The sequence below is a fragment of the Malaclemys terrapin genome, chromosome 11, assembly GCF_027887155.1.
Source record: "Malaclemys terrapin pileata isolate rMalTer1 chromosome 11, rMalTer1.hap1, whole genome shotgun sequence".
NCBI lineage: Eukaryota > Metazoa > Chordata > Testudines > Emydidae > Malaclemys > Malaclemys terrapin.
Genome location: NC_071515.1, coordinates 75282036 through 75306346, shown reverse-complemented (window position 1 = coordinate 75306346; position 24311 = coordinate 75282036). Strand labels below are relative to the sequence as shown.

At 39.9% G+C, this 24311-nt stretch overlaps 1 protein-coding gene and 2 long non-coding RNA genes across 3 annotated transcripts in view; 2 read left to right on the top strand and 1 right to left on the bottom strand.

The window, feature by feature from the left end:
• ERCC3 (ERCC excision repair 3, TFIIH core complex helicase subunit) overlaps positions 1 to 10550 on the top strand; it is a 45398-nt gene extending 34848 nt beyond the window's left edge. The window contains exons 14-15 of the mRNA XM_054044011.1: positions 8593 to 8745; positions 9968 to 10550. Of these exons, the coding sequence (XP_053899986.1) occupies positions 8593 to 8745; positions 9968 to 10102 (288 nt within the window). The 3' untranslated portion in view covers positions 10103 to 10550. The remainder of the gene's footprint in view (positions 1 to 8592; positions 8746 to 9967) is intronic.
• A 2233-nt stretch (positions 10551 to 12783) lies between these two features.
• Positions 12784 to 24264, top strand: LOC128845435 (uncharacterized). Its single transcript, XR_008446654.1, has 3 exons — positions 12784 to 13051; positions 23626 to 23744; positions 23895 to 24264. It is a non-coding gene; the product is annotated as an uncharacterized LOC128845435 (long non-coding RNA).
• Positions 23113 to 24311, bottom strand: part of LOC128845434 (uncharacterized) — a 52894-nt gene continuing 51695 nt past the window's right edge. The window contains exon 4 of the long non-coding RNA XR_008446652.1: positions 23113 to 23373. This is a non-coding gene — a long non-coding RNA (uncharacterized LOC128845434). The remainder of the gene's footprint in view (positions 23374 to 24311) is intronic.

The following is a 24311-nucleotide window of genomic DNA, read 5'->3' as shown; positions in this document are numbered from 1 at the left end:
GCTTCATAATTGAATTGCAGTTTGAACAGCCTTTATTCCTGAAACCATATTGCCCAAATTAATGGTTCAGTGGTTGGTATCTTTTCTCTCAGGATTTGTTTTCAGCATCCACACTTAGTAAGGACTCAGATATTATTCTATCAAAGATAGCTCTCAAAAATTTGTAAATGAAGCAGTTCTGATTCCTTATCATTGGACCAGTGGCACCAGTAGGACTTGGCATAGTTATCAATAACTATCCCAACCAAAACAGGTTGGTATCGATGTCGCCTCAAAGATTAGCACCACCATTGGAAGACGTCTACTCCATCTTTCAGAAGAGAACCTTTTCCCCACCATTCAACAGACAGATCTTGAACCACCTGACCAACATCCTTCATCCTGTCCCCAAGACTCATCATCTTCTCCCAACAAGGCAGTTGTCTTGGCACTTATACTATCTCCTGATGACTTTAGACCCTTCCAGAAGTTTTTTTGCCTGGATTGTTGATGAACCAGAAACAGAGACCTCATTGACTAAGGAAATTTATTTGACATAATATATTCTTTCGGTAATGCTATAATAGCATTGCCCATTAACAAGGGCATTTTAGAACTGCAAAAATTCTATGGCAAATGCAAGCAACGTTACCGCCGATGGCTAAAAGAGCAGGAAAAAAAGCTACCAAGTAGCCAAAAGGGTTTTGAGTGATTATGCACCCTCCCAACATTGGATTCTTTAGTGGACTCTGCAGTTCATGAAAAAAATTAAAGGGTCTAAGAGTATCTGAAAGGAGAAAAAAACCTAAAGAAACTAGATCTCTTTGGGAGGAAGGCTTATTCATCAGCATCACTTCGGCTACAAATAGTGAACTAAAGCTTTGTTTGCAAAATTGAATGATGTAACCTGGGACATAATATCTTTCTTTCTGTCCAAACTCTATAGAGTGGAGTTAAAAACTATTATGACTAAAAAAAAAACCTAATGGCAAAGAAGTTACAAGCAGCCATGGATGCATCAGACACGATGGCTAGACATAGGGCCACTGCAGTTACTATGTAAAAGAGCATCATGCCTCTGGTATTCCTAGGGAGACTCAGAATACAGTAGACTTCTCAGTTTTGGGTACAGATTTATTAATATGATGTACTGATGATGATGCTTTACATCCAGAGTCACACTATGGTCAGTGGGCATTCAGCCCCAAACTGCAAGCTATTCAGATACAAAAGGCAAACTAGACAGAAGACACCCAGCTACTCTCAACAACGGCCTTCTGAGTACCCACCTAGGAAGAAGATGAGACTCTCTCAAAAGAAGTAAATCTCTTTCGCAATCACCATTCAGACTACACCAGCTGCCAGATATCAGATTTAACGCAGGAGTTGAGAACCACACTGAAACTGGATGGAGAGTCCTCCCCAAACTCCACCTTCAGGTGCCATCTTTCTCTTTTCTGCCAAGCCCAACTGGAATAACAATTGACAAATGGGTGCTGGAAGTTGTCTCCACTGAATACTAGAACCTATTTAAATCCTCCCTCTCTCCCCCAAATCTCTTCCCATCCCTCTTCAGGGATCCTTCTCAGGAAAACCAACTAAAAGAAGTAATTTCCCTGCTTCATCTAGGGGTCCTTGAGAAACTACTTATCTTATCCTTTCTGGCATGCTGATAAGATAAGTAGGACAAAAGGGCGTCTTTGTCCTATCCTAGACCTGAGCAGACTGAACAAATATCTATGCCATTTCAGGTTCAAGCTGAAAATGATTGCGGCCATCATCCCTTCCCTTTAGCTCAAGATTGGTTTGTGGCTGTCGATCTCCAAGACATGACTTCAATACTGTGATCCAATACAAGAGACTGCTGTTCAGTCTCTCTCCACAGCACCAGTAGTCTTCACAAAATGCCTACTTGTTGCGGCAGCATAACTAAGGAGACAAACCTTTCCCATCTATCCATATTTAGACAATTGGCTGGTCTCATCAAGAAGTCACCACAGCCTAGAACTGTGTCCTTCACCTATGTAGGCAGCAGGGCTTCATGGGGAAAGATTCCCAACCCATCACAGAGTTCATAGGAGCCCTAATTGATTCCAAGTTATCCAAAGCGTACTTTCCCAAGGACACATTTCACTCTCTCTAGACAGTTATCACCAACATCAAAGTGAACTCATCAGCCATAATCAGAACTTGCCTCAGATTTAGCGGCCACATGTCAGCATGCACCTACCTGACACCACTAGTCAAATTTCACCTATGTCCATTGCAATGCTGGCTAAAGTCAGTTTACCACCCCACAAGACATCAGATGACCACACACGTTGTGGTTCTAGCTTACATCCTGTTATCTGACCACCAGTTCAGTTACATCAGGAGAGTTCAGAAGAGGGGTATCCTTCTCCATCCCCTCCTACAAAGACCGATAAGACATCAGTCAGGAACAGGCTAGGTGCAAACCTGGACCACCTTGAGATACAGGGACTTTCCTACTCTGGGGATGGGATAAGAGAACAAACACATGAGATATGTGTATTCATGTTGCTTAATCTGTTATTGGAAGGTGCTCAGATGCTGTGGGGATGAATGTGGTATACAAATCTAGATAGAATAGAATAGGGGTATGGTCCCAAAAGGACATGAATCCTTACATAGCTCTAGAATTGCAAGTCATCTCTCTAGCTTCCATAGCATTCCAACCTGTTTAAAAATTCCATAGTATGGATTCTCTCAGGCAACACACCTGCAATGTATTATGTAAGCAAGCAAGGGAGGTATCTGCTCATCACCCCTGTGGTAGAAGGCAATCAAGTTATGGACATAATGTCAACTCCATGGAATAACCTCAGTAGCTTTTCATTTCCTAGGAGCCAGCAGTGATGGCTTCCTAAGAGGACAATCCATTGCCAACCACAAATGGTCACTGAAGAGTTCCCGTCTCAGACAGATATTTCACCAGCGGGGAAATCCCATTATAGATTTGCTTCCCATCAAAAAGAAAACATACTGTCCAGTCTTTTGCTCTAGAGGAGATGTGACCCTGGGATCCTTACAAGACATCGTTTTATACTGTGGGATCAATGTCTCACTTAGGCATTTCAACGGATCTTACTAATACTCAGGATGATATGGAAAAATACGTGGGGTACAGCCCCATTGACTCTGATAGCACTATGTTTGCCCAGACAGCTCTGGTTAACAGAGCTCGGAATGTCTGCTCAGTCTCTGATAGCACTTCCAGACTGTCTAGACATAACACCGAACCAAGGGCAAATATTACACCCAGGCCCACCAAAAACCACTGCACCTTACAGCCTGAATGTTGGCTGACTGAATGCCACTAGCAGAAATTTCTCACTGCAAATATGAGAAATTCTACTGCAGAGCAGAAACCTCTGACAAGGCATACTTATTCCACAAAGTGGGGAAAAAAAATTGTTTGGGCACAACCATGACCTTTTGGAGGCCCCATACCTAAAATCCGTGATTATATGCCACATTTGAAATAGTTTGAACTTTCATTCAGTTACTTTATGGTCCACCGTGCAGTGCTTTTGGCATGACAACACCCTCTTCCAGTCACGGTCAGTTTTCTTACCCCACTGTATCTAGATTTTGAAAGGGGTTACTCCATATTTCCCCACCAATTAAGGAATCTCTGCAATGTGGGATCTTAATATTGTCCTTTCAAGCCTCATGGAGGCTTTTCCCCATCACCTTTTTGACATCAGCCAGAAGGGTCAGCAAACTCCAAACTCTAATGGGCGACCCTCCTTAAACACCATTCCATTGAGAGCTCATCCCACATTTATCCCCAAAGTTGTCAGACTTTCATTTAAAACAATATTTATCTCCCCATTTTCTTTCCAAAACCCAATTTCTCTCCAGGGGTAAAGAAACTTAACACCTTAAATGTTTCTGGGTCTTACTGTAGTATCTTAATAGGACAAAGCCCTTCAGACAGACTCCCAAACTGTTGCCATAAATAGTGCTTCTAAGAGGCAAACGGCTTTTTTCCAGAGAACATCTGTGTGTATGTCTACACTGCAATTGGGAGGTGCAATTGCAGCGGTTGTAGACATACCTGAGCTAACTTTGATGTAGTTAGATCATAGCTAGCTCAAGTAACAATAGTGAAGTCCTGCCCACCCAGGACTTGAGGTACCTACTCAAGCGGCCACCACCCATGGTGCTGCATCTTCTCTAATACTGCTATTCTAGTTATCTTTGATCTAGCTTGGGTATGTTTACATGTTGCAATCACACTTCTGAATTGCAACATAGACATATACTGAGTTATCTATTTTGGGTATTTCAGCCTGCTATCGCATGGCTGGTATACTTTCTCCAGACGTCAAAGCTCATTCCACTAGAGCGCAAGCTTGTTTTACAAACCTCTCCATATGAGATATGCCTGGCAGCCACTTGTAGAACCCCTTTACTGTTGGTTAAATATTATGCCCTCAACTTGTTGGAAAGATCAGGTGCCAAATATGGTAGGGGAATGTTATCCTGATTTAGTGGCAGCTTAGACTCCTCAGTCCCACCTTCCAGATGGTGACCGATAAGCAGAGCCCTAAAATGGGATCAAATATTCAGAGAAAAAATGATTATTTGTGTTACATGCATCTGAAGAAGTGGGTTTTTTACCCACAAAAGCTTATGCCCAAATAAATCTGTTAGTCTTTAAGGTGCCACTGGACTCCTTGTTGTTTTTGTGGATACAGACTAACACAGCTACCCCCTGATATTTCTCTTACAATAACTCTGGTTCTTCAGTGTTTTGCCCATGATCCGCCCTCCATCCCTGCTTTTTCAGAGTCTTTAATTGATATTAAGAATTGAGGGAACTGTGGGATGGTTGTGGCTGCTCTGCCCTTTGTCCTCGGGTGAGGGAAGTAGGTGTAGCCCAATGGACGCTACTATTGAAAGATTCTGACCTTGCACACACGAGGTATATGCACAATCTGGAGTGGGATTTACATGGATAAAACCTCTAGAAGAATCATTTTTTTCATAGTCTATGGCCAGTTAAGAGGACTGCTTCAGAACAGTCTCACAACTGAAATAATTTCACTGCAGTCTTTATATATGAAAGCCTTTTTTGTGGCATATCAAGTTTGCCCAAATAGTTGCAGATTAGTGTTGATCTAATAGCGAACAGGCCTACGTGGTTACAGCCAAAAAGACTCAAAGAAATTGCTTTACTTGTATTTGAATGCTTTGGATTATGGAACTAATTAAAAAAGGCCAAAACAGAGAGATTTCCTTTTGCAAGTAATCCTTAGTTTTAGGAGCCTTCAATTGGCATTATAACTAGGACAGTATGAGTGCCAAATGGTTGGTGCCAAACTTAAGGCTGGTACCGTGGGAAATAAAAAAAAAAAAAAAAAAAAAATTAGTTTTCTGGAAACACTTGCTATGTATGGATAGTTTGATGTGCCATTTATTAAATAGTTCCATGTGTTATATCTGTATGGATAAAAATTGTGGCTTTTTTCATCTTTTTGCTATTTTGTGTAGTGTAGTTGGTTTTTAAATAGAGCCCTCTTGTCATGATTCCTTGCTCAGAACCCAGTGAGTTAACTGTAATTGTCTCATGTTTTATCTTATTAAAGTATATTCCCTTTGAAAAATACTGCTCTACAAATCTAAGACTTTTATATTAAATCTTGGACCAATAGCAGAAAAACCTGCTAGACCAAAGAATCGGTGATAACTTCTAAATTTGACACTTCTTGAACCAGGCCAACTTGAAACAAGTATTGTATTCTGTTGAAAACCAAAGAGTCTCTCTTTAGTTGTACACATCATTTTGTTTTTAAACCATCGCAAGGGACAGTTTAATACACCTTAAAATCATTTTTCTTCTTTCTACACTTTTTCCTGTTAGAAGCTGGACACAATCTTAGCATATGCTATTTTTCATAGATTCACAGATTGTAAGACCAGAAAGGACAATTGTGATCTAGGTAGGCCTGTGTAACAGAGGCCATAAGGACTTCCTTGAATTAATTTCTGTTTAGGTGTTTTTCTAAAAGATACACTCCAGTATTCAATCTTGACTTAAAAAACCTCCTGTGAGGGAGAATCAACTGCAACTGTTGGTAAGTTGTGCAGTGGTTAATTACCCTCACTGTTAAAAATGTGCACCTTATTTCTAGTGTGAATTTGTCTAGCTTCTAGCCATTGGCCCTTGTTATACCCTTGTCTGCTAGATTGAAGAGCCCATTATCAAAGTTTTGTTCCCCGTGTAAATATTTGTCGACTGTGCCAAGAACTGATCTCTGTGGAACCTCAGTAGAAACATACACTCCCTTGATAATGATTCCCCATTTCTGTTTACATTTTGAGACATGTCTGTTAGCCAGTCTTTAATCCATTTTTGTTCCATGTTGATATTCTATCATTCCAGTTTCTTATTCAAAATGCTTTATAGAAGTCTAAATATATTACATGAACACTATACCTTTGTAATTTCATAAATATGTATATATAATATTGTTTGACAAGATCTATTTTCCATAAACTATGGTGACTGGCATTAATTATATATTCTAAACAACTATATAAACCAAAGCTTTATAAAATATTATCACAGTTTGGTGTCCTAGCTTCTCAATAGTATCAAGTATTAACCTCTTAACTGTTGACGTTCAAGAGAACTCAGGCGTTCAGAGGATATCTTGATTGAAATGGGAGGGGAAAAAGCCAGATGATAAATCCGTATGACCCAGTTTGAATGGCTGTCTTGAAACCTGCCATGGCTGGGAAGTCATAAGTGCACCCAGGACTAGCATAATTTTTTAAAGCAGTAAACTTGGATTAGTAATCAAAATGGGGGGGAAAATGTCGATTCCTTTCTACTCTGGATTTAAAGAGATTGTTTTTGAGTCTGATAGCCCTACTGAGGGGAAAGATGTTTCAGTGATTGTGAAAGAAACGGAATTTACAGTGAATGGTCGTATATTGTAAACATTCTTTTTTCACTAAGACTAAGGGTACGTCCACACTACCCACCAGATTGGCGGGTAGCGATCGATCTATCGGGGATCGATTTATCGCGTCTCGTCTAGATGTGATAAATCGATCCCCGAATGTGCTCCCTGTCGACTCTGGAACTCCACCAGAGCGAGAGGCGGAAGCGGAGTCGATGGGGGAGCTGTGGCTGTCGATCCCATGCCGTGAGGACAGGAGGTAAGTTGATCTAAGATGCGCCTACTTCAGCTACGCTATTCTCGTAGCTGAAGTTGCGTATCTTAGATCGATTTCCCCCCCCTCCCCTCCCCCAGTGTAGACCAGCCCTAAGAAGCAGAAGCTGGGAGACTTTGGAGTTCGCTAGGAAAGGAGGACTTTGAAGTAGAGTGGTGATATATTACCAGCAGATAGCACATTTACTATACTTGCCCAGATATCTGACTAAATAGGAGACTAAAATATGTGCTAAACTGTACTCGTATCCTTGGTGGTAAAGGCAAATCAGGGTGGGATGCACGTGTCAGAATTCTCATAGTGAGAGCTGGTGCCTCATGAAAATGTAGAATAGTGAAGAAAGCTAGAGGAATAAACAAAAGTGGGTCAGTCCATAAGAAGAAACTGTAATCTAAAAAAGCAGTTTTCTGCCCTCTTTATTATTAACTCAAATATAATTACTAAGCTAAATGTGCTTTGCTCAATTTCCTTGTCAATGTGGTACGTTAAGCGTTTGGCTGAACATTCTGAAATAAGCCTGCCTTCATCCTCAGCTATGTGCTTTTGTTCTAGCCTCTTATCTAAATGACATTTTACTTTCGGTTCCTTTAGCACAGAATGTAACAAGGCAGGTGTGTGGTATCATTCACCTTGTATTATGTGTATTTAGACTTGGCAGAATTCGATTTTTTTAAAAATAATTTTGATGGATGTTATCGGTTTATTTCTAAGCTTTTTTTCCCCTATTTTTAACAATTTAAATTTTCTCAGTTGTATAAAATTGGAGGGGGGGTCAGACAATAATTTAATGACAGTAGATGTTGAGGGTCAAAAATTAGAAGCTTTATAACTGTTAAAACACAAACTGTCAACATCACATGTCAAAATATACAAAGTAAAATTCTTAAATCAAGTTCTGCATTCTGAAGCGTCATTTTTTTTCCTTGCCCATCTGTAAAATTTCGATTATCAGTGATGGAAATATTTGTCAGGTTTTTTTTCCCTGTGGCACCTTTAAGACTAACAGATGTATTGGAGCTTCATGAGGTTGATAGATTTCCATTCCATACGGCTAAATGCAGTGCCTTGCATGGTGTCTAGTGTCAGAGGGGTAGCCGTGTTAGTCTGGATCTGTCCTAAGCTTTCGTGGGTGAATGCCCACTTCGTCAGACGCATGTCAGTTTGTGTGTGCGGTGAATCGAAGTTTACCGACATTTACTAATTTAAAAATGTAATCTTTCCAAGTCTACATATATTTGTGGTAGCTGTGAAGCAAAGGTGATGGACTGCTAATATGCTATAAATGCAGTAAGGTCCACTGGGGGGGCATAGTTGATTTTCTTGGGAAATGGGGAGATGCTAATTTAAAAAAACACTAAAGTGAACACTGAGCAAATGCATCCTCCACCACATTCTGCCTCCTAGGTGATCACAAAGCTTGCAGGAATGGAAGAAGAACAACTTTCATTTTCATCCAAAGAAGAGCAGCAACAGCTTCTTCAGAAGGTCCTGCAAGCGTCTGACCTGGATGCTGAGGAAGAGGTGGTAGCAGGAGAGTATGGCTCAAAGTCGACTCAGGTACATGAAGAACGCTTAGCTTCTGGTAACTGTGGACTACAAATGCTACAGAACTGGACCCTTACTTCTTAGTCTTGCTTCTGCATAACAGTGCCAATACACAGAACGTTGAAAAATAGAATTCTTTACTTTCAGCTCCTCTAACACCTAGTTAACGATGAGAGTAACTGCTAGCTTAGGGACTAGAGAGAAATGAGACACTTGAACAGGTGTGACCGCTACAGTATCCTTTTATGTTTTAGGACATTGGTGGCAGATGGCGAATTTCTTTTATAGAGATCAGTTTTATGAAATACACATTAAAAATATCCTAGTGCAGTTAATTTATTTGGAGTGTCACACTGATTGAAAGGTTTCATGCTCCAGGACTTCATCCCCAGAGTATAGTTCTTCAAATAGGGCTGATATTCAATCTTTGTATATGCTATTTTATTTTTACTCATAGAAAATAAAACATGATTTCCCTAAAAATAAACACTAGAAACTAAAGGCTTTTCTACATAGGGAGATCTAGGAAAATTAATATGAATTAACCAAACGTGTGAATTTTAGTGGATTAGTTAAACCACATTAAATCCCTGTGTGAACACCCTCACTCAGAATTCAAGTGGCCTTTATTTGGTTATTCACTTGTGAAGTTAATTAAGCTAAACTGAATTAAGGCCACTTTAGTCTGAATGAGGGTGTTCCCACAGGCATTTAATACGGTTTTACTAATCCACTTTCAAAATTAATATCGATTAATTTTCCTTAGCGTCCCTGCATAGACAATCCTAAGGCTTGCTAATACATTGAGTTAAGGGGACATCATAGGACTGTAGCTCAGACTTCAGGCTTGACCATTAACTGTGGTGGCATTGGGCTGGAATGCCCTTTGAATTCTGAATCTGTTGAGGTATCTCTTCTATAGTTCCATTGCTTTTGTTATACCAACTTTAACTAGAGATGCACATTACTCTTGTAGTGTGTTGTGAGGTGCTTTGGTTGAGGAGCATACCTGGTGCAGAAGTAGGGGTATACTTACCTATGCACTTAGGTATACAGAATTCTTGATCATCCACTAAGTGTCCAGTGTTTTAGTATTTAATTTAAAATATATATAACTTAATAATATCTATATTAATTTGATCATTCAGCATTGTATCTAGCTACTCTGGCATCAGTGGGTTAAGGAGATTATGTATATAGTTAAACTGAACAATTGTGATTTCTCTTAATCTAGGTGTCCCGTCGTTTTGGCACAATGAGCTCTATGTCTGGAGCAGATGATGCAGTTTATATGGAATATCACACTTCACGGAGCAAGGCATCTTCAAATAAACATGTCCATCCACTTTTCAAACGTTTCAGGAAATGATGTAATATATGGATGCATTTTGTCAAATTGTGGACTTATTTATCCTTCCATACAGCGGAATATGGAGCCTAAATATCTTATAGACCCTTAAAGGACTCTTTAATGTGTGGCTATATAGATATATAAATAGTTAGCAATATATCTATGCTAATGGGTGAGGCTGAAAAAGTGAAGGAACTATCTCTGACCACAGTGAAAGATGTTATAGAAGGACTGAACCCTGTTTATGCCTATGTGGTGTTCCCAAGGTAATAAAACCTTTATTTTTATCAAGTGAATTTAAAGACCACTTTTTAAGCAAATGCTGCAAACGTGATCTTTTTTTGTATATCAAGTTTGTACCAATGTTTAAAATTTTATTTATATCATAAATATTCTAGTTGAAAAAAAAAAAGCAAAGTCTAAAATGCTTGAAGGAAAAGCTTAAATAAAACTTGATTAAAAATCATTCATTGTTCACATTTTATGATGTTTATTTTTTACATATGGAGAATTGAGTAATTTGTACTCCTAATTTCAATTTATAACAAACTAGCTCAACATGTCATGAAGCTTCAAGAGAAAAAACCTAAAGTGGGACTTTGTCACTGGAGTAAACCTGGGAAAAATATTTAGAAATTAATGAGCAATCCATTTAACCTGTATTTTGGGGTTCTTACTACAGTTTATCTTCTGTTGTATACATCATAAACTGCACCCATAAATAATCCTCTGTTTAACATTGGCATATTATCATGGAAATTAGTTTTGCATAAAAAGGTAGCATTTTGACTTGCTACAGGGAGAGGGGGAAGCTGGGTTGCGATGGAGAAAGCCCTTTTTTAAAACACAGGTATTTTTGATTCTTGGCAATACTGGCAAAGAAATCTTGTTAATTTGATTCAACGATGGATTTGCTTTTACCACAGCGAAAATGCCTGTCAAAATAAATGTAATCATGAAACTCCTGAGATTTGTTTTAAATACAAACCCACCAAACAGCCCACTAATGATATAAGACCAAAACTTTTGATATTGCATTTATTAGCTCCTTTCTGTGAGTAGGAGTAGGATTTTTGTAAACAACCTATAATGTAATGCTGCGCTTGATCCACCAGTTCACAGATCTAGGGGGGAGGGATAGCTCAGTGGTTTGAGCATCGGCCTGCTAAACCCGGTGTTGTGAGTTCAATCCTTGAGGGGGCCACTTAGGAATCTGGGGCAAAAATCAGTACTTGGTCCTGCTAGTGAAGGCAGGAGGCTGGACTCAATGACCCTTCAAGGCCCCTTCCAGTTCTATGAGATAGGTATATCTCCATAAATTAAGGCTAGGATTAGCCTTACTATGCTGGATGGGATGTATGTTAGGGGCTAAGTCTTCAGGGGGCTCTTTTGAGGAAATAAAACAGAGATGGACTTATTTCCTTACAGGAAATAAACACCAAAGCCCTGTTTATGATGGTGTTTCCATTTTTGGTTAATGTGCTTGGAATGCAAACTGTTCACATTCACACAAATGCTTCTAATGTTTCACAAATATTCCCAGGATCTGTATTAACAGCACCAGTTCCAGACAGATCTGAGAATTGAACCCAACAGGTTCAATTCAAATTGTTTCATTGTTAGTCCTCGCAACTTCATCTCACAATGCTCAATTCTCCCTCCCCTGAGCTGTGTCTTCCTTCCACGTGGCAAGCCTGGAACCAGTCAAGGTGGTGCTTGGGTAGCTTGAGTTAAGATATCTATATAGGAATAATGTGTGTACAATCTTAACGCTCATTCCTTTCCCCTTTGAATTCCTTAGACAATAAGCAAGGGCACAGCACTGGAACATTTGCCCATTCCTCATATCTGCTCTCTTTGTCTTGGGCCTTACACAAATCAGTGTGTTGAATTATCTGTTTAGCAGAACAGAATGACGAAGTGGGATGATGTGATCATTAAACAGACAATTTTGTCAATGTTCTTAGTGGGACACTTATCTCTGTCAGGTTTTAATGCTCAGTTCAGAACCACTTTCTGCTGTTACAAACTTTGAAAAAGCTGTAATATGCCAGATGTGAAGATGGCTGTAATTTACTAGTTAAATTAATCCTCATGATGCATTTATAGCGCTGGCTAGAGCAAAAGATGTGCTCTGCAGCTTTGATAATGTATGTTGGTCCTGACATCTAGCCCTCCTGCTACGACACAATGCATGGAGATCTCTGCTGTTCAGACTGTTCTCAGCACAGAAATAGTACTCAAAACTGCATGTGTGGTAAGAATTAAGCAAACCGCTGCCACTCATTGCAAGAGTAGAATCTAGGTCTTCGGAGTTGAACAGCTAGTGTGTATTCTACTATGCTTAGAGAGAACATTGCTACGTTTTAAAATAAACAATAGGTTCCCTTGTTTAAAGTTATGCATAACTGTATCTGGATCATAGCCTGCTAATGTTCCATAAATCTGATTACTCAGATCTTTCAAGTTTTCAAAATTCTTGTTACTAATAGTCTGAAGAATGCCTATTCATAGGTCACTTACTGATATACAGAAAAACCTTCACTAAAAGATCACCTTCAAGTGACTCTTTCACATTTTAAAGTGAACACTTCAAAGTATCCCCATGCAGTTTCTAGTGTAATTTCCTTCATCCTTTAAGACAGCTTTTATTGTGTAACCTACTTTTTCTGGTCCATAGGGTAGTTACCAAAGGCTGGTTGGACTGGACTGTACCTGGTTTATTGATGCAGATGTTCAGCTGACCTGCATGATGAACAGCTCACTGGAAGAAGTGAATAATGATCTCTGCTATAGTTGAAGATAATCTTAATTTTTTCCTGTTTTCTCTGCCATGCACCCAAACGCTCAGTTCATTTGAGAAGATTGGAAAGGAACAGTGGAATTGCTTCAGCTCTGCGCCCATCCTGTAAGGTGCAGAATACCCTTAACTCACACGTCAATGGCGTACTCAACTCAGATACTAAGGTGATGGATGTCAATATAAGAATCTGGGTGGATAGATGTGTAGGGGCAATGTGGTGGGAAGGTTGCTTTGATGCCCAAGACTCTTTTCAGGGATTTGGTTGCAGTGTTTTACTAATTCTCCCAAGGCTCTTAATTGAATAATTTTCTGTGAGCAATTTTTGGAATTTAGCAGGGCCCCAAGTTTCCAATGGTGAGCGATGGTATGATAGCTTCCTGTTATGTGCTGGGGGAAATACTGATCTTTGCCTGAAGAAGGAAGGATAGTTCTTGCATTGCTAATATCTATATCCAATCCTGGGTTTGTCCCCCTGTGTCGGTGGGTGTGTCCATTGCCTGTGTGAAACCAAAAGTGAAGCGGGCAGGAGGTTTTATATTGTGATCTGTGTTAACGTTGGAGTCTCCCAAACTGATGATGTCTTGTGAATTCTAAACTCTTCTGAACTCCATTACCACAATCAGATAGTGCTCAATCCTAATTAGAGACTCTCTTACAGGAAGCCTTTGGTGTCCAAAGGTCCATAAAGTAGAAGGATGTCCGTTTTCTTCCTCCGCCGTTGCTTCAGTCCTATTAATGGGAGATAGCAGCCATTTTGAATCTTTGTGGAATTCTCTATAGAAAAATAATTCTTCAGCCTCTGTTGAAGAAACATTCAGCTCTTCGAGTGCTTGTCCAGATATAGACTCATAGACTTTAAGGTCAGAAGGGACCATTATGATCATCTAGTCTGACCTCCCGCATGATGCAGGCCACAAAAACTGACCCACCCACTCCTGGAATAATTCTCTCCCTTGACTCAGCTGTTGAAGTCCCCAAATCATGATTTAAAGACTTCAAATTGCAGAGAATCCTCCAGCAAGCGACCCCTGCCCCATGCTGCGGAAGAAGGCGAAAAACCTCCAGGGCCTCTGCCAATCTACCCTGGAGGAAAATTCCTTCCCGACCCCAAATATGGCAATCAGCTGAACCCCGAGCATGTGGGCAAGATTCTCCAGCCATACCCTCCGGAAAAAGTTCTCTGTAGTAACTTTTAATATCCCATCATTGACCATTGTTACTAATTACCAGCAATGACACGTTATTGACTAAAATCACGTTATCCCATCAAACCATCCCTTCCATAAACGTATCAAGCTTAATCTTAAAGCCAGAGAGGTCTTTCACCCCCACTGTTTCCCTCGGAAGGCTGTTCCAGAACTTCACCCCTCTGATGGTTAGAAACCTTTGTCTAATTTCAAGCCTAAACTTCCCGACGGCCAGTTTATATCCATTTGTTCTCGTGTCCACATTAGTACTGAGCTGAAATAATTCCTCTCCCTCTCTGGTATTTATTCCTCTGATATATTTAAAGAGAGCAATCATATCCCCCCTCAGCCTGTTATATATAGTGTGTGTATGTGTGTATGTATGTATAGTCCTTCCAATCTCGGCACACATGCACCCTATGAACTTGAGATTGCATCTTTTGGTCAGCAATGTCCATTGGGTCTGTGCAGATATGCTCTGAGTGCCCTCATGCTCCATCCCAAGGGCATAAAAGGTGGTGCAGGACCAACTGCTACACAGTTCTTTCTCCCCACCTTCGGGTTTGAGACAGAGCTACACTCTCACTGGATACACAAATTTCCAGTTTAGTTATTTAGATTTAGTAGTTGCCCATTGGCACTCCCCTTTTTGATGAGCTTTAATTAGATTTTGGAAAGTTTTAAATTCTTTCCTTCCCTTGTATATATTTTTGACCAGAACCTTCCCGCTACCAGGACATGTCACACTGATGGGCAGACAAGGTATCTTTTTGTTGTTGTTTTGTTTGGGGGAGTCCCATATCCCCAGTAAATGCATTGTCCGCAAGCCCTTTTTCTAAATGGACTTTAAAAGCCAGAGGAGCAAGGCTTAAAATGTTTCTTCTAAACTTCTCCATGTGGCCTGGGTCAGCCTTTGTACCTGGTACATCAGTTTGTGGTAAAGAGATGTGCCCCTGGGAGCTCAATATCTGTTAGCTGCAGGGCTCCTTTGGACTTCCATGGATTTGGGTAGGACTGTCCCTGTTGAGTACTGAGATGGAAAGGAGTAGAGGCAGCTCTTCTCAAGAGAGCTCTGTAAAGAAGAGATCAAAATAATCCCTTCATTCTCAATCCAAGGAGATTTCACAGCCTGAGTTGAGTACCAGAGGGTCTTCAAGGGAGTGTACTGCTGACCATTACCATTAATTGAAGGTATGTCTGAATAAATACAGAGACTACTGAGGTGTGTGCAGTACCACTGATGTCAGCACTGGCTGCTGGCTCCTCTTAGGTAGAGATAAAGCTATTGGATCTGAACATTTCAACTCTGGCTACTGTATGGCCATATTGGAACCAGTGGGGTCCTAATTATGGGCATACCTCACATGTACTGTCTCAGAGAGCTACTCAGAGGCAAGAAACAGTATAACCTCAAGCATCCCCTCATGATACTCAGCATCTCGAGGAAGAACAACAACCTAGAAATTAGGATATTCAGGCACCAGTAACCACTCTTCTTTGTCTCTGGATGAGACAGTGATCCCTTTAGCACAGTCTCATCTGGATGACTATAAAAGCTTCCGGAAACAGATGATGAGAGTAGTCCAATCACTTCAGATTCTGCTTGAGAAGGTACAGAGCGCTCCTAGTAAGTTACTGGATGTTTTGCATGCATCTATGCTGGGAAAAGTTCCAGGATCCCAAGAGAAGTGCAATCAACAGTGGAGAATTTTCTGTTTGAGGGTTCAGATTTGTTCAGAACGAAAACAGATGATGCTTTTCACACTTAGGGATTCCTGTATCATTCTACACCTGCCTCCTCTCCACTTTCCCCATCCCTATTCAGAGACCTCTTTCATGAGAGATTGTTACTCCAGAAAGTAGATTCATTCCCGTCTCTCGGAGCAATAGAAGAGATTCCTATACAACCGAGGGAAAGGTTTCTAATCAAACTATATCCTCATACCCAGAAGAAAGGGAGATAAGGGCCAATTCTGGATTTGAGAACACTTAATACCTTTATCCACTGAATAAAGTTCAGAATGGACACCTTAGCCTGCATAATACCATCTCCAGATGAAGGAAATTGGTTTGCGGCTCTCAACCTGCAGGACATCTATTTTCATATAGCCATACGTCGGGTCACAAGAAATTCCTGAGATACGTTACATCAAAACCACTACCAATATAGAGTTCTCTTTGGCCTTTCTATAGCACCAAGGGTATGTACAAAAGTCTTAGCAGTAGTAGCAGTACACCTAAGGAGACAGAGAATAAGTGTTTCTCTATACCTGGATGACCGGCTCATCAGAGGTATAGCGCTCCATCCAAAGCATATTTTAGCTATTCATATCCCTTGGACTTCTCTGTTGACTTTTAGGCCATTATAACACCAATACAAGAATTTATAGGGACCATTATAGACCCCAAGACAGCCAGAGCTTAACCTACAGCAGGTTCCAGACTATGGCCATGCTTGTCTCCCAGCTTCAGACAAATCCTCAAACCATACTAAGAACTTGTCTAAATCTGCTGGGTCACATGGCCGCCTGCATTTTGTCATGCTGCATGGTAGACTGCACTTTTGTTGCATGCAGGACTGGCTGAAATCCGTGCACATTCTGAGCTAGCACAACTTAGACATACCTCTGATGGTGCCACAAGACATTCTCTACTCTCTTCGTTGTAGAAGAACCATAACAAGGTATGAATGGGAGTCCCTTTCTCCCACCTATCCTAACCAAGACCATAGTGACTGATGCTTCGTTACTGAGTAGAGGAACCCCACTTGGATCACAAATCAGGTACAAGGCAAATGGAGACTCAATATTCAAGAACTCAGTAGTGTGCAAAGCTTTCATGGAGCCCTTACCTCCAATACATGGACTGTCTATTGAGTTAATGACAGACAACACAACTGCCATGTTTTATACAAACCCTCAAGGAGGGACTCGATCTCCTCTGTGCCAAGAAACAGTTCAATTATGGAATTAGTGCATTCAGCATCAGATATTTCTCTCAGCAATTCACCATATGGGGCTGCAGAACACTGGTGGATGATTTGAGCAGATACTTTTCATCAGAGCATGAATGGACAATTCACTAGTCAGTTATTCAGTTGATTTTCAAGAAATGGGATCATCCAATCAGTAGTCTTATTTGTGACTGATAGGAAGAAGTAATGTCAAGTACTTTCTGCTCCAGAGGGGGACAGAGTCCAGGATCCTTATCATATGTGTTCCTTGGTCTGGTGCACTGATGCACACTTAGCCACTGATTGTGTTACTCCCAAGGGTACTCAGAAAGATCAGACAAAATGCAGCCAGGGTCATCCTGATAGCTCCTGCCTGGCCAAGGCAGTTCTGGTACCTGAAACTGTTACAATTGTCAAACCATCCTCCAAAACTGCTTCTACTATTCCCAGACCTGTTTAAGAATGAAGGAGCCATCCTTCATCCCAGCACATCCACACTACAGCTAACAGCCTGGTTTCTGAATGACTGTGTCACTGAGTAAGTACACCCTGTCACAGGGTATCGGATAGACATCAAGGTAGCTTTCCTCCTGTGCAGGGCAGCGTGGCCTAGTGGCCAAAGTCAACATGGCTTCTCTTCGGTGCGGGGCCATGTGGCCTAGTGGCCAGAGTCAATAGGGCTGCCCTTTGGTGCAAGGCAGTGTGGTCTAGTGGCCACAGTTGATAGGACTATCCTTTGATGCAGGGTGGTGTGTCCTGGTGGCCAGAGTTGATAGGGCTGGGCAGGCAGCCCTCACTGTATAGGGTCCCACAACTTTCTCGCTGGGGCAAATCAGCAACAAGTTTGGACCTTGAAGCCAAAGAAATAGAAATGTCAGAAATAGTGAAGTTATGTTCAGTTGGTGCACAGAACATTTTAACTAATAGCCAAAAGACTCTACCAGGAAGACTTATGCAGCTAAGTGGAGATTTTCAGCTTGGTGTGAACACCATCACTTTCAGCCTCTTGAGACACAAATCCCTGCCATTTTAGACTTCGTACTCTCTCTGAAGAACTCAGGACTTTCAGTTAGTTTTGTCAAGGTGCACCTTGCAGCTGTTTGCACATTCTATCCACCTACAGAGGGGTATACAATTTCTTTCCCCATTCCACTATTTTCAGATTTCTTAGGGGTTTCTTGAGAGATTTTCCACCTATAAGAAGAACCAACTCCCACTTGGGACCTTAATGGTGTACTTGTGGGCCTCATGGGTCCTCCATTTGAGCTCATGGCATCGTGTTCTCTTACACGTATCTGTAAAGACCTCCTTCCTTGTAGCCGTCACATCAGCTAGGAGAATTGGGGAAACAAGATCACTCATGGTGGATTCCCCTTATACTATTTTTCACTTTGAAAAGATGTCCGAGACCACACCCTAAGTTCTACTGAAAAGTTTAAATCAGGTTATAAATCCACCTATATTTTTCCAAACCTCATTCTAATCATGCGAAATGACTGCCTAGGAAGGAGTACTGCGGAAAGGGATCTGAGGGTCATAGTGGATCACAAGCTAAATATGAGTCAATAGTGTAACGCTGTTGCAAAAAAAGCAAACCTCATTCTGGGATGTATTAGCAGGAGTATTGTAAGCAAGACACGATAAGTAATTCTTCTGTTCTACTCCGCGCTGATTAGGCCTCAACTGGAGTATTGTGTCCAGTTCTGGGTGCCATATTTCAGGAAAGATGTGGACAAATGGGAGAAAGTCCAGAGAAGAGCAACAAAAATGATTAAAGGTCTAGAAAACATGACCTATGAGGGAAGATTGAAAAAAATGGATTTAGTCTGGAGAAGAGAAGACTGAGAGGGGACATAACAGTTTTCAAGTACATAAAAGGTTATTACAAGGAGGAGGGAGAAAAATTGTTGTTCTTAACCTCTGAGGATAGGACAAGAAGCAGTGGGCTTAAATTGTAGCAAGGGCAGTTTAGGTTGGACATTGGGAAAATATTCCTCACTATCAGAGTGGTTAAGCACTGGAATAAATTGCTTAGGGGGGTTGTGGAATCTCCATCATTGGGGATTTTTAAGAGCAGGTTGGGCAAACACCTGTCAGGGACAGTCTAGATAATACTTAGTCCTGCCTTGAGTGCAGGGGACTGGACTAGATGAACTCCTGAGGTCCCTTCCAGTTCTATGATTCTATGGTTAAGTTAAATTACATACCTTTTGATGTGCCTAGGGCCTTAGCCTTTTTACTACAGCAAATGATACCTTTCACTTCATTTCTTAGACCGTTCTTATCTGTTGCTGAGAAGATAAAAGTCAATCCTATTTCCACCCAAAGATTATTTAAATGAGTTTGAGGGTGGATTACACTCTGCTATGAACTAGCTAAATTAGCTCCAGCAGATATTAGAGTCCATTCCACTAGTTCACAGGCAGCTTTGTCTGCTTCCTTGAGAAGCATTCTGTAAAGCAGCCACATTGGGTTCTATATATACGTTTAATCAGATGTACCTTAGTGACAGCTTCCGGAGCAGATGCTTCCTTTGGCAGAGCTGTTTCTTACAGTCTATCTTTAAGTGAAACTCAGAGCATCCATCACTTTAGTCAGATCGCTGCTGGGGAGTGTCTATATATATATATATATATATATATATATATATATATATATATATATATATATACAAGCACTATAGAAGAGAGAAAAGTTACTTACCTGTACAATAAGTGGAGTTCTTTGAGATGTTGTCCATATATATTATATATAAAATTTCATGACCCACCTTTATTCCCCTTTGCTTCAGCGTCCCACTTCAGAGTGGTGGGGGAGGGATAGCTCAGTGGTTTTGAGCATTGGCCTGCTAAACCCAGGGTTGTGAGTTCAATCCTTGAGGGGGGCAAAAATCTGTCTGGGGATTGGTCCTGCTTTGAGCAGGGGGTTGGACTAGATGATCTTCTGAGGACCCTTCCAACCCTGACATTCTATGATTTAGAGTTCTATGAAGGAACTGAGTGGCACTCGGACCCACACTACCTTTTATTCCTTCAGTATGGGAATGCAAGGACACTCAGGGTGCATGTGCAGACCCTACAACTACTGCTGGCCCAAATGCTCCAAGCTTGAAGGCATGTGTACCAGGAAGGGAATATATATATATATATATGGACAACATCTCAAAGAATTCCAGTTGCTGTACAAGTAAGTAACTTTTCTTATTCAGAGTAACAGAAAAAAATTACTATTAATTGTAAAACTTCTTCACATATAGCCTAGGCACAAGATTAGTGAGTTTAAGTTATATGAAAAGTTTGAGGCAAGTCTGGTGTTCTGATGAGATCGTTTGGGATACAAGCAGGATCCAAATTTCTTAAAGGATCTATTTTTAAATTAATTTTAATTCTAAACTAGTTAGATTTACTTATCAATTTTCAGAAAATTAATTCTATATTCAGTAAATGTTCATTTGGTTGTACATAAAGATGTTAAATCTCTGCTTTAATTGTAAAACTCAACTCATCCTTAATTGTGGAGCTGAAGTTGATACCTCCATAATGAACCAAACAGATCTGTATTTAGGAAAATAAGAAATAATGCTAGTTTGGTGCTCTGGAAATAGAAGATTATGCTATATACTATTTTAGACTATTGGACTTTAAGATAGTGTTAATGTGTGACATGGGCTTGTTCTGTAATGAAGGCCCATTCTGTTTTCTTCAGTAATAAGAAAGTAATAGTTGATTAATGTTGCACTTTTTGTCCTTACAAAAGCCATCTTGCAAGGGTAATATCCTGGCAGGCAATTCAAGTTTATCTGTGTGGCATAAATATAGCTAGGTGAATACCTGTCTAAATTCAGGACAGGAGTGTTTTGCTAGTGATGCTGTAGGAATATTTAATTGTATTAATTTAGTAAATTAATAGTACCATTTTTCAAGGATTTGTCATAATGAGCTGTGAACAAGAACAAATAAAACACTCTTGTTAATCTGACCATTCCTTGGTGCTAACATTTAATCTGATCATTTTAATAATAATCTGATCAATTTAATCTGATCATTAAAATGTTTGTCATGTGGCATGTTGGTGAGAGCAATGCGATATTGTATCTCACATTTGTGAAGAGGCCTATATTTTGAATTTCTGTATGAAGGAAATGAGCAATAGAAAGTGAAGCCACATCTGAAATAATAATCTCAGTTCTGGGCACTACACGACCAGGAAATTTTGGAGAACAGAAATTTAAAAAATGTAGGTGGCTGGAGAGGTTGCTATATGAGAGAGAGTTGTAAATGTTAGATAAGCATAGTGACAACTAGAAGAGTAAAGAGGACATGACTGTCTGATAGGTACGTACAAGAGAGATGCAGCTGTCAAAGCCCAAGGTGATGGACTTTCTTACAACCGAAGATCAGAATAAGTTGGAGCTTTACAACCCCTTAAGAATGCAAAATAAACAAGAGAAGGGTGGAGAACAAAAATCCTTTTGGATTGAAGCATTGCTGTCTTATATTTTGGTACCTAGATGAGACAATGATGAGAGCATTATAAATACATAGATTGGATAGAACAGACTTCCAATTAACTGCTCTAATTGCTAGGCCATTCCCATTCTATACTTATCGAATAAATACTTTTCACTGCACAATTTTTTTGTGCATACTAGTTTCCTAGTGTTTCTAATTATCCTGGCTCTTTTCTGTAAACTGATGTCCTAAGAGTCCAAATTATATGTTTGTTTGTTGTGAAATTCATGCTGTTTGTTGGTTTGATTGTAAAAGGGATCATTCTGCTAATCAGGCTTGGATTAAATAGGATATTTTATTATCATTTATGTAAAAGATAAGATTTTAAATAAATGGTTTAGGAAGAGGTTCTATAAATGCAGAGAGGGCTGAGTGGATAACCCAAGAAGTCATTTCTGACCATGAAAAGGCTGATACAAGACACCATCGGTAAAGAATTAAAAGATGGTATCTTACTTAATGCCAATCAACATGGTTTTATGGAAAATAGGTTTTGTCAAGCAAACTCATTTTTTGCTTGGTTTGGTTAATAAAGGTAACTGTGTTGACATAATGTACTTAGACTTCCTTAAGGCATTTGACTTTGTCCCACCTGATAGTCTGATTAAAAACAGCATTATACAAACTCAATATAGCCCATATTAAGTAGATTAAAAACTGGTTAACTGGCAGATTGCAAAAAGTAATTTTAAATTGGCAATTGTCATTCACTGAGGGGCATTTCTAGTGGGATTGTTTCAGGGATCATTCTTGGCCAATGATATTGAGTATCTTCATCAATAACTTGCAAGAAAATAAAATCATTGCTGATAAAATTTGCAGATGACACAAACATTGGTGAAGAGGTAAATAACCATGGGGACAGACCGTTTTACAGACTAATCGAGATCATTTGGAAAGGTGGGATCATTTGAATAAGGTGTTTAAACACAACCAAATGCAAGGTGATACATCTAGAGACAAAGAATATGGGTCACATTTATAAGATGGGTGACTGTATTTTAGAAAGCAATGGCTCTGAAAAGGACCTAAGGGCTGTGCTAGATAACCAATTGAACAAGATCCTGCTGTGCAATACTGTAGCTACAAGAGTGGGAGTCCTCCTTGGATGTATAAATGGGGAGATATCAAATAGGAGTAAGGAGGTGGTATTACCTCTGTATACAGAATTAGCGAGAGCATTACTTGGTACTGAGTCCAGTTGTTTTGTCCCCACTTCAAAAAAAACATTGAAAAATTGGAAAGAGTTCAGAAAAAAACTACAAGAATTATTCAAGTTCTGGAAAACCTGCCTTATAGTGACAGACTAGAGAAGGATAAACTAAATAGACTGAACAAGAGAAAATTAAAAGGAAACTTGATCATGGTCTACAAGTATTGTCATGGTGAAGAGATTTCTTATAATAGATTGCTCTTAAGTCTAGCAGAAAAAGCCATTCAATCAAAATCTAAAGATTCAATGGTTGGAAGCCTAACCTAGACAAAATGAGACTAGAAATATAATATGTAAATATTTAACATCAAAGGTAACTAACGACTGGAACAACTTACCCAAGTCTCTAGGGCAACTTTCGATTGTTTCCAGTGTCTTTCCTATAATGTTATGACGAAACGCTCTCATTGTATCTGAATATGTCTTATCTTTCACAGTTCCAGGTTTACATCTGTGAATTTTTATTCACATACTGCCATCCAGCAGATGTTTTCATGATCTCACATTAGCATTGTTCAGCTTTTTCCATTTAATTAAAATGAAAGCCACAGGACCATATGCAATCTTGACGTGAAGCTGTAGAACTATTCAGTACATTCACTCTAGGTGGTAGAATATAAATCTGTGGAAGGGAGATCAAATTAAAATGAAAACTCCAGGACTGTCAGACACAGACATGAAAAGTGAATGTGACTAAGAGACAGACTACAACTTTAAGTAAAACAAATGAATAGGTATTTCTCCTCTTTTTAACACTGGTTTAACCACATTGAGAGTTTTGAGAGACAATTAGCCAGAGAAGAATAAAAGCTGAACAGCTTGTTGATGAAATCCAGACTTTTTATTTTACTTTTTCTCTTTTGATCTTAACCAGCGACCTGAAATTAGGGAAACATCCACAAAGGGCTCTATCCAGCAGACATTACTCAAGCATAATTCCCATTGATTTCAAAAACTTTTGCCTGAGCAAAAACTGTAGGAGTGGCACCTAAGGTAAGAGATACTATCACTGTTGTGAAAAAACATGTTTTCTTCCTCACACACCTATAAAGGGAGTTCTCTAAGTTAAATCAAGTTCTTCCACATTAAACTGTTTGTTGACTTTTTATAACTTAAATCCTCTCCTCTCTCTTTCTATTTCAGACTTTGAAGGAAAAGCACCATCCTGTTTCTATAGAAGGCTAGAAGAAAGGTAATCACAAAGGATAACATTTTCAAAAGCATGTCATTTTCATATTGCTTAATGTTCTTAGTGTTTAATGCCAGAAGGGATCATTAGATTATCTAGTCTGACTTCCTGTATATCACAGGCCCTTATATTATCCCTGTATTAAGATCAGTGACTTGAGGACTGAAATTCTTTAGTTTAACTCTGGAGAACAGGAGAAACTAAGTTGCCACCAATCATAGGCGCAGACTCCGTGAGTGCTCCAGGGCTGGGGCACCCATAGGGAAAATCCTCCTCCCACCTTGAACAAACCGCGTCCCTGCTCCTCCGCCTACCTCCCAGCGCTTCCCACCCAGCCACTGCCAAACAGCTGTTTGGCGGCATTAGCAAGC